The sequence below is a fragment of the Pristiophorus japonicus genome, chromosome 3 (assembly GCF_044704955.1).
Source record: "Pristiophorus japonicus isolate sPriJap1 chromosome 3, sPriJap1.hap1, whole genome shotgun sequence".
NCBI classification, from domain to species: domain Eukaryota; kingdom Metazoa; phylum Chordata; class Chondrichthyes; family Pristiophoridae; genus Pristiophorus; species Pristiophorus japonicus.
In genome coordinates this window covers 194,949,538-194,963,486 of record NC_091979.1, presented here as the reverse complement: position 1 = coordinate 194,963,486, position 13,949 = coordinate 194,949,538, and the positions used below count along the sequence as shown (strand labels likewise).

Below are 13,949 nucleotides of genomic sequence, written 5' to 3'. Positions count from 1 at the left end.
TCACAAAAACACCAGGTGAATAGGCTTGACAAATGATCACCACTATTCACAAGACACAAAACATATTTACATAATTCTTCAAAATATCCAAAAGTCCAGGAAAATGACAAGCCATTAAAAAAGTACATTGCATAAAATTTCAAACCCGAGGTCGATCGCACCGGAAGGCCACTCGGCCAGGGCTAGGGGTGGGCATCAGGTCCCACACACACAGCGGCTGCAGCACGCACACAGAGAGGCTGGGGGTGAGGAGCTACTGCACATGCGCGGACACTCCACTGCGCATGTGCAGACGTCCCGGCACTGTTTTTAGTGCAGGATGCTGGCTCCGCCCCCCCGACCCGACTGGCCACGCTGCGTGAAGACCGAGGAGAGGCTGGACAGTGGCCAAAGTGGGGAGCGAATTTTTCGGTGCACTTAGCAACGGAGAACAGTGGCGCATATCTGGTAAGTACGCCGAAAAAAAAAAAGGGTGGGCCAAATTTGAGCCCTGAAATTCTGTTTTGAAATTCCATCCCCAAAAACTTTCCCACAGTCAATAAAGAAGAAAACTTAGGAGCATGCTACAGGGAAAATGAAGCTACTCATCCATCTGAAAAGCTCCATCTGGTCCTGAAAGTTAATGTGAGCAACTCAAACGAACCATTCTATCCTATAGGATTCTCTATTCCCACTGACAAATGAACACTGGGATATGCAGATGATATGCCATTGTCAGAATTAAGGTCACCTTAACTCACACTGGCCATCATCATTCACCTCTGTGGGCTCAAAAGATTATGAAAGGGTTGGATAGGGTAGATGTGGAGATGATGTTGCCACTTGTGGGGGAGACTTAAATTAGGATCCATAAATATAAGATATTCACTCATAAATCCAGTAACGAATTCAGGAGAAACTTCTTTAGACAGAGAGTGGAACTCTACCACACGGAATTGATGAGGCGAATAGCATAATTGTACTTAAGAAAAGCTAGATAAGTACATGGGAGAGAAAGTAATAGAAGGTTACGCTGATGGGGTTAAAAGAAGTAGGATGGGTGGAGGCTCGTGTGGAGCATAAACATTGGCAGACTAGTTGTGAATGGCCCGTTTCTGTGCTGTACATTCTCTGTAAAGAAAAACTTGCATTCAAATGGCAGAGTCCATTTTACACTAATACACTGACAGACTACAGGCTTTTTGTGTGATTTGTTTTGTTCAAGTAAATGAGTATTTATTATTTTTAATGTATCCTGTACAATAAAGTTAATTCCTTTCCAATTGATTACACCTGTCCTGCAGATGTCATTACTTTATTAGAAATGAATCCACACTGCCTGCCATTAGACTCCTCAAATTCATAAGTGAAATAATGATTGCAATTACATCCCCAATCTCTACAAGTTCCTACAGTAGTCAGAACTCTACGCAGTTACCCACACTTTCAGTTGTGGATTGGTGTGTGGTGCAGGCAGAATAAACACAATGGTAATTGGCAAAATGAGTTTCACAAGAAGGACTTCGTAAGAGCGCAAAAGTGGTGGATCAAAAATCTGGGAAAATCTTTTATTCAAATTTATGCACAAGTAACCAGCAATTTGAGAGATAATAAATCTCCACCTGGATTTCATTCTCTCTTAGCAAAAAATCACAAGTTAACAAATACACCAAAAGGGTTATGGGGAGCAGGCAGGGAAGTGGAGCCGAGTCCAAGATCAGATCAGCTATGATCTTATTAAATGGCGGAGCAGGCTCGAGGGGCCAAATGGCCTACTCCTGTTCTAATGTTCTTATATTGTGTGAAGGAGCTAAAATGGAAAGGCACCAACAAATGAGCTAACAATAGCAAACAGTGGGAAAGAAACCCAGTTAGCTACAGAAAGTTTTGTGCCATTATTTAAATTTGTTCAGTTTGACAGAGTGAGGGTCCATCCAGTCTTCTGACATTACACTGAAACACATAACACACACAACATAAAAGACTGCTCACGCATGTTTCTCCCCTTTATGCATCCTGCTCTTTTAACTTTGACCGTTGGCCAGTGAAAATGCAGGTTATTGCTGTCTGCTACTTACCAGTGGGGACCCACTTCACTTGTCGAGTTATTTGTCACTTTCATATCAGTTGGTTCCATGACAGATTGGTGCGGTTTCACGGTCATGACAACAGATGAGCTACCGGATCCTGGGATAGATCCCAAAGGGGATGCCGGTGTGTGGGATTGTATAGTTTCGTTGATGTTCCTGACGGTATGGAAGACTCGTTTGTGTTGGTCCCTGAGGTAAAAACACAAGAAGAGGGAATGCATTAGTCTAGTGGAAAACTTGCCATTGCTTGGTGCCAGGGTAGGGAACGGGAGGAAGAAGAGGGGAAGTTAATTTTAATTAATGTTAAAATTAGAACTAGGCTGTGCAGAGGTCATGTCAAGAAGCAGTTCTTCACACAATGGGTAGTGGAAAACTGGAACCTTCTCTCCTGCCTCCCCCCCCACCCCGCAAATAAAAACTGCTGAGGCTGGGGGTCAATTGAAAATGTCCAAACTGAGCTGATATATGTTAGGTAAGCATATTAAGGGATAAGGAACAAAATTTGGTGAATGGAGTTAAGGTACATATCAGTCATGATTTAATTGAATGGCAGAACAGGCTCAATGGCCTACCCCTTTCCTATGTTCTGGGGCCAGGAGGGGGGGGGGGAGGGGGCGACAAGAGAAGAATCGTTCTCTCTGAATTATTGTGAAGGTGGCATGTTCCATTCAGATAAGACTTTCCTTTTCTCAAAGTAACAGGACCAAAAATAAGTGCCAAGAGCAGGAGAGTTATTTTCATTTACCTTTGGTCTTGAACGGTTGACTCTTCCAGATTTAGCTCCCTGCGCATGCTTCCCTCAATCTCAGCAGCCAAGGAATCCTGTAAGGATAGTCAGTTGTAAAATTAAAGAAAAAAATAGTAAAATTAGCTGCAGGAATAAGTATGTAGATAGCCGCATCACTAATATCAAAATACTACAATAATGCTGTCTGACATTAAACAAGTCAAAGCCATCACAAGGACATGACTTGATATAAAGTTGTTGACCTGATAATTCATTGGTTGAGCTTGGTCTGTTTTATTTTATCGAAATTAATGGGTTTGGATTTTCCCTGCAAGAGTGAAGCCACTGTGAAACTTTATACAATCACAGCAAGACACTTTGCCAACATGCTCATATTTAACAACTCCACCCCCACCCCATTTGTTACAATCACTGAGGAGGTGGTACTCAGTAAGATAAGGGGCCCAAGTCCTCTGGGAAAACGGCACATCTCCATAAGGTGCGGCGACTTTCTGGAATAAAAAGGGCGGCGAAAACTTACCTTGTGATTCTCCGGTCTCCTCAGGACGTCTTCGTGCTCGGCGTGGCACAGTACAAGAGGTCGGGGTGGGGCGGAGCCAGGTCCCAGCGCTGAAAACAGTGCCGGGACCTCTGCACATGCACGCTAGAGTGTGCGCGCATGAGCAGTAGCTCCAGGCCCCCCGACGCTGCGTGGGAGGGGTCCGATCCTAGCCCTGGCCGAATGGGCACCCCGGGCAAAAATCGGGACTCGGACCTCCCTCCCGTTCAGCTCCCTCTTTTTCCCCCCCCACCCCCCCCTTTGTCGTCATCGGGGCCCGCCTGCCATCTCTCTGGGGGCGTGCCCTGCCCGAAGTATCAGCCTCTCCTCCCACCCCCCTCCTTTCTCCTCCTCCTCCTCCTCCCTCCCACCCCTCGCTGTCAGAAACACAGAGACACTGACAGAGAGAGAGAGAGACACACTGACAGAGACAGAGAGAGACACACACTGGGGGGGGGGCGCCATCCCAGCATGTTGTTGGAGAGCTCCCAGTGCTGCAGTAGGTGAGTAGAAACTTAATTTTTTATTGATTGATATTAATTTTTAATTTAATTGATTTATTGATTTTATTTATCATTTATTATTTATGATGGCTCTATTTGTAAAAATGAAGTGTTTAATGTTTGCAAACCCCCCTCCCCCCCATCTCTCGTTCCCTACGCCTGATTTATAAGTGTAGGCAAGGTTTTTCTGAGCGTACAAAAATCTACACTTACTCCATTCTAAGTTAGTTTGGAGTAAGTTTTTGTTGCCTAAACTTGCAAAACAGGCGTAAGTGGCGGGACACAGCCCCTTTTGAAAAAAAATCTGTTCTAAAATGAAACTCTTCTAACTCACTAGAACTGGAGCAAATGAACTGCCGAGAATTGCGATTTCTAAGATACTCCATTCTAAACCTGTTACTCCAAACAAAGAGGAGCAACTCAGACCGAAACTTGAGCCCAATGGGACTAAAGGCAGATAAATGCCCTGGACCTGATGGCTTGCATCCTAGGGTTTTAAGAGAAATAGCAGGAGGGATTGTGGATGCATTAGTTGCAATTTACCAAAATTCCCTGGATTCTGGGGTGGTCCCAGCAGATTGGAAAACTGCAAATGTAATGCTCCTATTTAAAAAAGGAGACAGATAAAAAGCAAGAAACTATAGACCAGTTAGCCTAACATCTGTGGTTGGGAAAATGTTGGATAAGCAAAATTCGGTCAGGCATAGTCAGCATGGATTTATGAAGGGGAAGTCATGTTTGACAAATTTTCTGGAGTTCTTTGAGGATGTAACAAACAGGGTGGATAAAGGGGAACCAGTGGATGTGGTTTATTTGGACTTCCAGAAGGCATTTGACAAGGTGCCACATAAAAGGTTACTGCACAAGATAAAAGTTCACGGGGTTGGGGGTAATATATTAGCATAGATAGAGGATTGGGTAACCAACAGAGAACAGAGAGTCAGGATAAGTGGTTCATTCTCTGGTTGACAACCAGTAACTAGTGGGTGTCGCAGGGATCAGTGCTGGGACCCCAAGTATTTATAATGTAGATTAACGGCTTGGAAGAAGGGACTGAATGTATCATATGGCCAAGTTTGCTGACGATACAAAGATGGGAGGAAAAGCAATGTGTGAGGAGCACATACAAAATTTGCAAAAGGACATAGCCAGACTAAGTGAGTGGGCAAAAATTTGGCAGATAGAGTATAATGTTGGAAAATGTGAGGTCATGCACTTTGGCAGAAAAAAATCAAAGAGCACGTTATTATTTAAATGGAGAAAGATTGCAAAGTGCCGCAGTACAGCGGGACCTGGGGGTACTTGTGCATGAAACACAAAAGGATAGTATGCAGGTACAGGAAGTGATCAGGAAGGCCAATGGAATCTTGGCCTTTATTGCAAAGCGGATGGAGTATAAAAACAGGGATGTCTTGCTGTAGCTATATAAGGTGAGGCCACACCTGGAATACTGCGTGCAGTTTTGGTTTCCATATTTACAAAAGGATATACTTGCTTTGGAGGCATTTCAGAGAAGGTTCACTAGGTTGATTCCGGGGATGAGGGGGTTGACTCATGAGGAAAGGTCAAGTAGGTTGGGCCTCTACTCATTGGAATTCAGAAGAATGAGAGGTGAGCTTATCGAAACGTGTAAGATTATGAAGGGGCTTGACAAGTGGATGTAGAGAGGATGTTTCCACTGATGGGGGAGGCTAAAACTAGAGCGCATGATCTTAGATTAAGGGGCCGCCCATTTAAAACAGAGATGAGGAGGAATTTCTTCTCTGAGGGTTGTAAATCTGTGGAATTCGCTGCCTCAGAGAACTGTGGAAGATGGGACACTGAATAAATTTAAGACAGAAATAGACAGTTTCTTAAACAATAAGGGGATAAGGGATTATGGGGAGCGGGCGGGGAAGTGGAGCTGAGTCCATGATCAGATCAGCCATGATCTTTTTGAATGGCGGAGCAGGCTCGAGGGGCCGTATGGCCTACTCCTGTTCCTATTTCTTATGTTACATTATCCTGGCCTATGCATTCATGCTTGATGACCTACGTTGACTCTCGGTCTGGCAATGCTTCAATTTTAAAATTCTCATCCTTGTTTTCAAATCACTCCATGGCCCACCCCTCGCTACCTCTGCAACCACCTCCAGCCCTACAACCCTCCAAGATCTCTGCTACCCTCCAATTCTGACCTCTTCTACATCCCGGATTTTAATTGGTCCACCACTAGTGGCTGTTCCTTCATCTTCCTACACCCTGGTATTCCCTCCCTAAACCTGACTGCCTCTCTACCTCTCTCTCTGCTCCTTTAAGGTGCTCCTTAAAACCTACCACTTTGTCCAAGCTTTTGGTCACTTGCCCTAATATCTCTTGTGGCTCAATGTCAACCATTTTTTGATAACGCTCCTGTGAAACACCTTAGAATGTTTTACATTGAAGGCACTATATAAATGTAAATTGTTGTTGTTATCCATGTCCTCTGGTTTCCGACCCTCCTACCAGTGGAAACAGTTACCTCCTATTAACTATCAAAACTCCTCATAATTTTAAACACCTCTATTAAATCTCCCCTTCTCTGCTCTAAGGAGAACAATCCCAGCTTCTCTAGTCTTTCCACACTGAAAGCCCTCATTCTTGGTACCTTTTGGGTGAATGTTCTCTACACCCTCTCTAAAGCAAATGCTTCACCATTTTTTCTGGTGGGAGGGAGGAAAAGGAGAATGGGAGGAGAAAAAACCCCACAGAGAATCAATCCCAGGTAACTGCTACAAACCTAGCGGCTGGTGCAAAGGTTATCAGTGGCTAGCTGGAAAAAGCTTGCCCAACGCTCTTCCTCCACAGTCAGTCAACATCGGAGAGTGGAACAGTGGGATTTAATACACTCGCATAAAAAAAAAGTGGATTTGGTATCAGGTGTCCATACCATTGGGAACATGCTGTAGGATTGGGGCCGCTGAAGTGAGGATGATGTTGATTTGTTCCGCAATTCTTTTACTTCCTCCTGGGATTCATGTAACATTCCCAAACACTCAATGTTCCGATCTTGCACTTCTTGCAGCTGCAGTGAAACAGAACAAGATTAAAAATCGTCAGAAAAAGCACAGACCATCCCACTGATCAAACTATGGAATCAGCATACCCTGCGACATTAGTCAACACGATACACCTTCCTTTTCCAGTGCATACTCATGTGCATGGTTGTAGGGTAGGGTACAATACAATATCTGTTGTGTGATATCATGGATGGGGAATGCTATCCACAGCCCACCCACTCGTCTACCTCAAGAATGTCAATAAATGTTGGGGGGGGGGGAGGGGGGACAGCAGCACACCAACAACACGACATCTTTACCATTTAGTAATTTTGCGATTTGGCTGTTATATACAAAGGCCCTTAAGATCCAAGATCAAAAATCAGCAGGTTGAAATGAGAGTTATGAGAATCAAAAGGATAATTTGATTCCTTTACAAAGATTATTAACAGACAAGGTTCCGCTGTTTGCACCCTCCCCTGCCATCCAAGAAATTCCTAGCCAATAAAGGTTCAGCAGTTTGCGCTGACCTGTCCTTCCCCTTTACTGGGAGGGAAGTAATTTTCCTAGTTGTGTCAGTCATGACTCAGTGAGTAGCACTCTTGCCTCAGAGTCAGAATCCCAATCCCTCAGGAGTGGGTTCAAATCCCGAGACTTGAGCACAAACCTAGAGTGACACTCCCAGTGCAGTACTGAGGGAGTGTTGCACTGTCTTTCGGATGAGACATTAAACTGATGCCTTGTCTGCCCGCTCAGGTGGACATAAAAGATTCCATGTCACTATTTGAAGACCAGAGGACTTCTCCACCGGTATTGTGGACAATATTTATCATAAGAACACAAGAACATAAGAAATAGTAGGCCATTCAGACCCTCGAGCCTGCTCTGCCATTCATTATGGCCGATCCTCTACCTCAACTCCACTTTCCCCATATCCATTGATTCCCTTAATAACCAAAAATCTATCTGTCTTGAATACACTTAACAACCGAGTCTCCACAGCCCTCTGGGCTAGAGAATTCCTGAGATTCACCAACCTCTGAGTGAAGAAATTTCTCCTTATCTCAGTCCTAAATAGCCGACCCCTTATTCTGAGACTGTGACTCCTGGTTCTAGACTCCCCTGCCAGGGGAAACAACTTCCCTGGCATCTACCCTGTCAAGCCCTGTAAGAATTTTGTATGTTTCAATGAGGTTGCCTCTCATTCTTCTAAACTCTAGAGAACATAGGTTGAGTCTACTCAATCTCTTCTCATTGGAGAATCCCCCATCCCAGAATCAGTCTGGTGAACCTTCGTCACACTCCTCTACAGCAAGTATATCCTTTCCTTAGGTAAGGAGACCAAAACTGTACACAATACTCCAGGTGTGGTCTCACCGGGGCCCTATATAATTGCAGTAAGACATCTTTACTCTTCTACTCAAATCCTCTTATAATAAAGGCCAAAATACCATTTGCTTTCTTAATTGCTTGCTGCACCTGCATGTTAACTTTCAGTGATTCGTGTACATGGACACCCAGGTCCCTCTGAACACCAACATTTCCCAATTTCTCACCATTTAAAAAATTGAAGTGACTCCTGCCAACGAACTGGATGCTAGCGGAAGCTGCACAGAAGTTCTGCACATAATTGTCGGGTCCCAAATTTAAAAAAATAATATTCACCACAACAGACGGAGGATCTGAAGTGCTCTGGCTTCCAGGTTTTTTCATCAGCCCTCTCCCTTCCTGGTTTTCTGACCAGCCCTTTCCCTTCACGGCTTTAAAAAATGTTCCCAGCTTTCTGACCAGCCCGCTCCCTTCATGGCTTTTTAAAATTTTCCCGGCTTTCTCAACAACCCATCTCCCTTCCTGGCTTTTCAAAAGAAAAATAACGAATCTGCTCCCATGATGAACAGACAGCCCGCATGCGCAGATGGCTTCTGGCTCATTGGCAGAAGTCGCGCCCATAAAAAATATTCTGCATTGCTATTTTTCCTACAAGTGGATAACTTCACATTGCTCCACATTATATTCCATTTGGCATGTTCTTGCCCACTCACTTAGCCTGTCTATATTCCCTTGATGTCTCTTTGCACCTTTCTCACAACTTACATTCCCACCCAGCTTTGCATCAGAAAATTTGGATATATTACATTTGGTTCCCTCATCCAAATGATTGATATAGATTATGAATAGCCAAGGCCCAAGCACTGATCCTTATAGTATCTCACTAGTTACAGCCTGCCAACCCGAAAGTGGCCCGTTTATTCCTACTCTTTATTTTCTGTCCGTGAACCAATCCTCAATCCATGCTAGTATGATGCCCCCAATCCTATAAGCACTAATTCTGTTTAATAATCACCTTATCAAATACCTTCTGAGCATCCAAATATACCACATCCAATGGTTCCCCCCTTATCTATTCTGCTAGTAACAAACACTTAAGAACTTTTAACAGATTCGTCAAACATGATTTCCCTTTCATAAATCCATGTTGATTCTGCGCAATCCCATTATTATTTTCTAATTGCCCTGATACCACGTCCTTAGCAGTAGATTTTAGCGTTTTCCCAACTATTGATGTCAGGCTAATTGGTCTGTAGTTCCCCGTTCTCTCTCCCTCCTTCGTTAAATAGTGAAGGCGACAACCAATGCATCCACTATCTCCAGAGCCACCTCTTTCAAAACCCTAGGATGTAGGCCTTCAGGTCCAGGGGATTTATCGGCTTTCAGTCCCATTACTTTCTCCAGGACTATTTTTTTTTATTAATAACCATTTCTTTCAGTTCGTCATTCTCGTTAGACCCTTGGTTCTCCACTATTTCCAGGTTTATTGCTGCATATTCTGAAGACAGACACAGTATTTGTTTAATTTCTCTGCATTTCCTTACTCCCCATTATAATTTCTCCTGTCTTGGCCTGTAAGGGACCCACATTTACTTTCGCTAATCTTTTCCTTTTTACGTACCTTTTGATGCTTTTACAGTCTGTTTTTATGTCTCTCGCTAGTTTACTCTCATATTCTATTTTCCCTTTATCAATTTCTTGGCCCTCTGCTGAATTCTAAAATCCTCCCAATCCTCAGGCTTACTGCTCTTTTTGACAACATTATAAGCTTCTTCCTTTGATCTAATACTATCTTTAACTTCTCGTTAGCCATGGTTGGACCATTTTTCATGTGGGGCTTTTGTGCCTGAAAGGAATGTATATTTGTTGCAAATTATGTATTAATTCTTTAAATGCTAGCCATTGATTTTCTACCGCCATGTAGTTTCCCAACCTACCTTAGCCAACTCGCCCCTCATACCTACGTAGTTTGCTTTGTTTAGATTTAAGACCCTCATTTTGGATTTAATTTCTACTTAGCTGTCTATCCGTAAATATGTTTCAGCTTTCAGAATTGCTGGAAGAGTGCCCATTTTTCTGATCGCTACATTTGGCTTTTTTGGGGGGGCGATAAGCTCAGCGATGTGAAATAGGCCTCAGCAATGTGGAAGGCTGGCGTCTCCAGCAATGGCCTTTCTGAGCATGTGATTTTTTTTTTGCAAAGAAGGTTCCCCGCGATTTTGGAGGTCAGGGGTCATCTGGGCATGCACAGAAGGCAAAGAGAAGGGGAGAGAGAGCGAGAGAGAGCGAGAGAGCGAAAGAGAAAGCGCGAGACAGACAGACAGACTGGAGAGATTTGAGCAAGATAGATAAAAATTGTAGTTCAACAAAAATAATATGTCCAACCTGGAACAAGAGCAAGAGTCGGCAAAGAGTGGCCAGGATGTGGAGAGGAGGAGGGGGGCAAAACCCTTCTCCGATGAGGCCAATGAGGCCCTCGTCCAGGAGATGCAGTCGAGGTGGGAGCAAATAACTCGAGGTGGGCGTGGGAAACCTCCACCCCAGGCGTACCATAAAATTTGGAGCGAGATCGCCGACGTGATGTCGTCGGTGTCCCACGAGGCGAGGGGTTCGGACCAGTGCCGCAAGTGCTGGAACAGCCTGGTTGCTTCGGCAAGAGTAAGTACTGAATAGATTTTAAATTTTAATGATCCACAGAATATGTAAATCTGCCGGATTGAAATTAAGCTGGTTATTCTTGCATAAAGTCTCGGCTGCGATCTGGACAGGGTTCGGAACCTGCGCCCTTTAAGTCTAATTTTGACACCGTCTCCTTTTGGGTTACATAAGAACAGAGGAAATAGGAGCAGGAGTGGGCCCATACAGCCCCTCGAGCCTGCTCCGCCATTTTATACGATCTTGGCTGATCCGATCATGGACTCGGGTCCACTTCACTGCCCATAACCTCTTATCGGTTAAGAAACTGTCTATCTCGGTCTTAAATTTATTCAATGTCCCAGCTTCCACAGCTCTCTGAGGCAGCGAATTCCACAGATTTACAACCCTCTGAGAAAATACATTTCTCCTCATCTCAGTTTTAAATGAGCAGCCCCTTATTCTAAGATCATGCCCTCTAGTTCTCGTCCCCATCAGTGGAAACATTCTCTCTGCATCCACCTTGTCAAGCCCCCTCATAATCTTATACGTTTCGATAAGATCACCTCTCATTCTTCTGAATTCCAATGAGTAGAGGCCCAATTTACTCAACCTTTCCTCATAGGTCAACCCCCTCATCTCCGGAATCAACCGAGTGAACCTTCTCTGTACTGCCTCCAAAGCATGTATATCCCTTCGTAAATATGGAACCAAAACTGCACGCAGTATTCCAAGTATTCACCAATACCCTGTATAACTGTAGCAAGACATTCCTGCTTTTATACTCCATTCACTTTGCAATAAAGGCCAAGATTCCATTGGCCTTCCTGATCACTTGCTGTACCCTGCATACTAACCTTTTGTGTTTCACCTTTACCCTGACTGCGTCAGTCTCTCCGGCTACTGTCACTTAGCGAGCCAGCTGGACTGGGGGAGAGCTGCCCTGGCTCTCTGTCTGTCCTGGGACACCTTCGGATATTGCCGAGCTGACCAGCGGTCCTGATTCCCTTCCCCCCCCTGGAGGCCTTCATGGAGATTGTAGTCGAGATGTTTTGTGTCAAGCATTAGATCCTAAACACAATCCTATGAAATATTTTATCTGAACATAGATGTTTTAACTATGCATCAATTGTGGATACAAACCATATTAGCATATAACGTTGAAACCTGTTGTCTTTCCATGATAGAACCTAGTCAATTAGCTTATGCCTTGCTCTTGTCACGTTTGCAGAGGATGATATCTAAGAATCAGGCAAAGCGCAGGTAAACAGGAGGAGGCCCTACCCAGCTGACCACCCTGACGGACTTGGAGGAACGCGCTACGGCACTGGTCGGCAGCCACCCGTTGTGGTGCAGATCCCTTGCTTGCGTCACGTGAGAAATGTATAAAGCAGTGGTAATTTAAAGTAATGCAACAGCATTTCATTATAATATATAAATGTCATGTTATGCATGCAGCTATTGTACTACTCTCAAGTTAACAACATAAGAAATAGGAGTAGGCCACTCGAGCCTGCTCCGCCATTTAATAAGATCATGGCTGATCTGATCTAGGGTTCTGCTCCACTTCCCTGCCCGCTCCCCATAACCCTTCATGCCCGAATCATTCAGAAGTCTGTCTATCTCCACCTCAAATATAGTCACTGATCCAGCCTCCACGACTCTCTGGGGCAGTGAATTCCACATAGATGTACTACCATATGATGTATTAAAATGTAACATCTCTCAGTTACATTTATTGCAGTAATGCTGCTCCTCCTACATATGCCAGCGCAGCGCAAGAATCATGTGTACCCTTCTGTTCTAATAAGCTCAATAGCTCAACTGTGTTTTGCAGGTCCAACTCCGCAGGCGCAAAGGGAGGCCGCACCTATCCCTGTCCCTTTGTAGGTGATTATCACCATGGGTGCTGAGGAGGAGACCACAGAGGGAGAGGAGGAAATGATGGAGACCTTGCATCCCGGTATCTGCTGTACCTGCGGCCACGTAGTCGTCTTCGACAGAAGAAGTAGCGGGCCCAAGCGGCTTGCAGCAGGCGACACCAAGGCGTACAGTGCCTGCGCCGACCCCATGGAGGTTGAGTCAGTGAGATCGGCACTCACTGTGACGGGCAGATCCCAATGAGGACATGGTGACACTGTGCAGGGAGAGCGTCGCCATCAGTCAATTGGTGGGTTGGTGGGTTGACCGGGAACATTGCCGCAATGTCCGCTTGTATATCGGAGGGTATGGAGCGCATGGTTGTGGCAATGGGCCAAACGACTGCTGTCGTCCATGCCGTGCGGCATGCGATAGTGTCGGGAGATAGCACTGCACTCCAAGGTGCCATTCCACCAACCATCAGCACAGATGCGAGTTGGGAGGAAACACTTCCTTCTAGCTTGAAAGTAGTTTCATCCGAAACATATTCTCCTCCACGCCAAGGGGATGCTGCCACCATCATCCCCCTGCCACAAGCCGTCCTGGTCCCATTACTCAGGGATTACAACGGGGGGCAAAGGATCTGGAGGGAAGCGTGGCCACAGGTAGGGAGTTATTTGATTTTGTTACAAATTTGTTTAATGTTGAGGATGGTGGGAGGTTGTTGTATTTTGTATTTATTGTTGGTTGACTGTTGGGGGTGGGGGGGATGGATGCATAGAAACATAGAAAATAGGTGCAGGAGTAGGCCATTCGGCCCTTCGAGCCTGCACCGCCATTCAATGAGTTCATGGCTGAACATGCAACTTCAGTACCCCATTCCTGCTTTCTCGCCATACCCCTTGATCCCCCTAGTAGCAAGGACTATATTTAGTGAATTGGCCTCAACAACTTTCTGTGGTAGAGAATTCCACAGGTTCACCACTCTCTGGATGAAGAAGTTTCTCCTCATCTCGGTCCTAAATGGCTTACTCCTTATCCTTAGACTGTGACCCCTGGTTCTGGACTTCCCCAACATTGGGAACATTCTTCCTGCATCTAACCTGTCTAAACCCGTCAGAATTTTAAACGTTTCTATGAGATCCCCTCTCATTCTTCGGAACTCCAGTGAATACAAGCTCAGTTGATCCAGTCTTTCTTGATATGTCAGTCCCGCCATCCCGGGAATCAGTCTGGTGAACCTTCCCTCAA

General features: G+C 45.0%; 1 protein-coding gene across 2 annotated transcripts in view; it reads right to left on the bottom strand.

Moving 5' to 3' along the window:
• trak2 (trafficking protein, kinesin binding 2) overlaps positions 1–13,949 on the bottom strand; it is a 139,413-nt gene that overhangs the window by 24,503 nt on the left and 100,961 nt on the right. For both annotated transcript variants that reach the window (XM_070876173.1, XM_070876174.1), the window contains 3 exons: positions 6,767–6,901; positions 2,815–2,891; positions 2,058–2,258 (listed from right to left, as the gene is read on the bottom strand). In XM_070876173.1, coding sequence (XP_070732274.1) covers positions 2,058–2,258; positions 2,815–2,891; positions 6,767–6,901 — 413 coding nt within the window. The remainder of the gene's footprint in view (positions 1–2,057; positions 2,259–2,814; positions 2,892–6,766; positions 6,902–13,949) is intronic.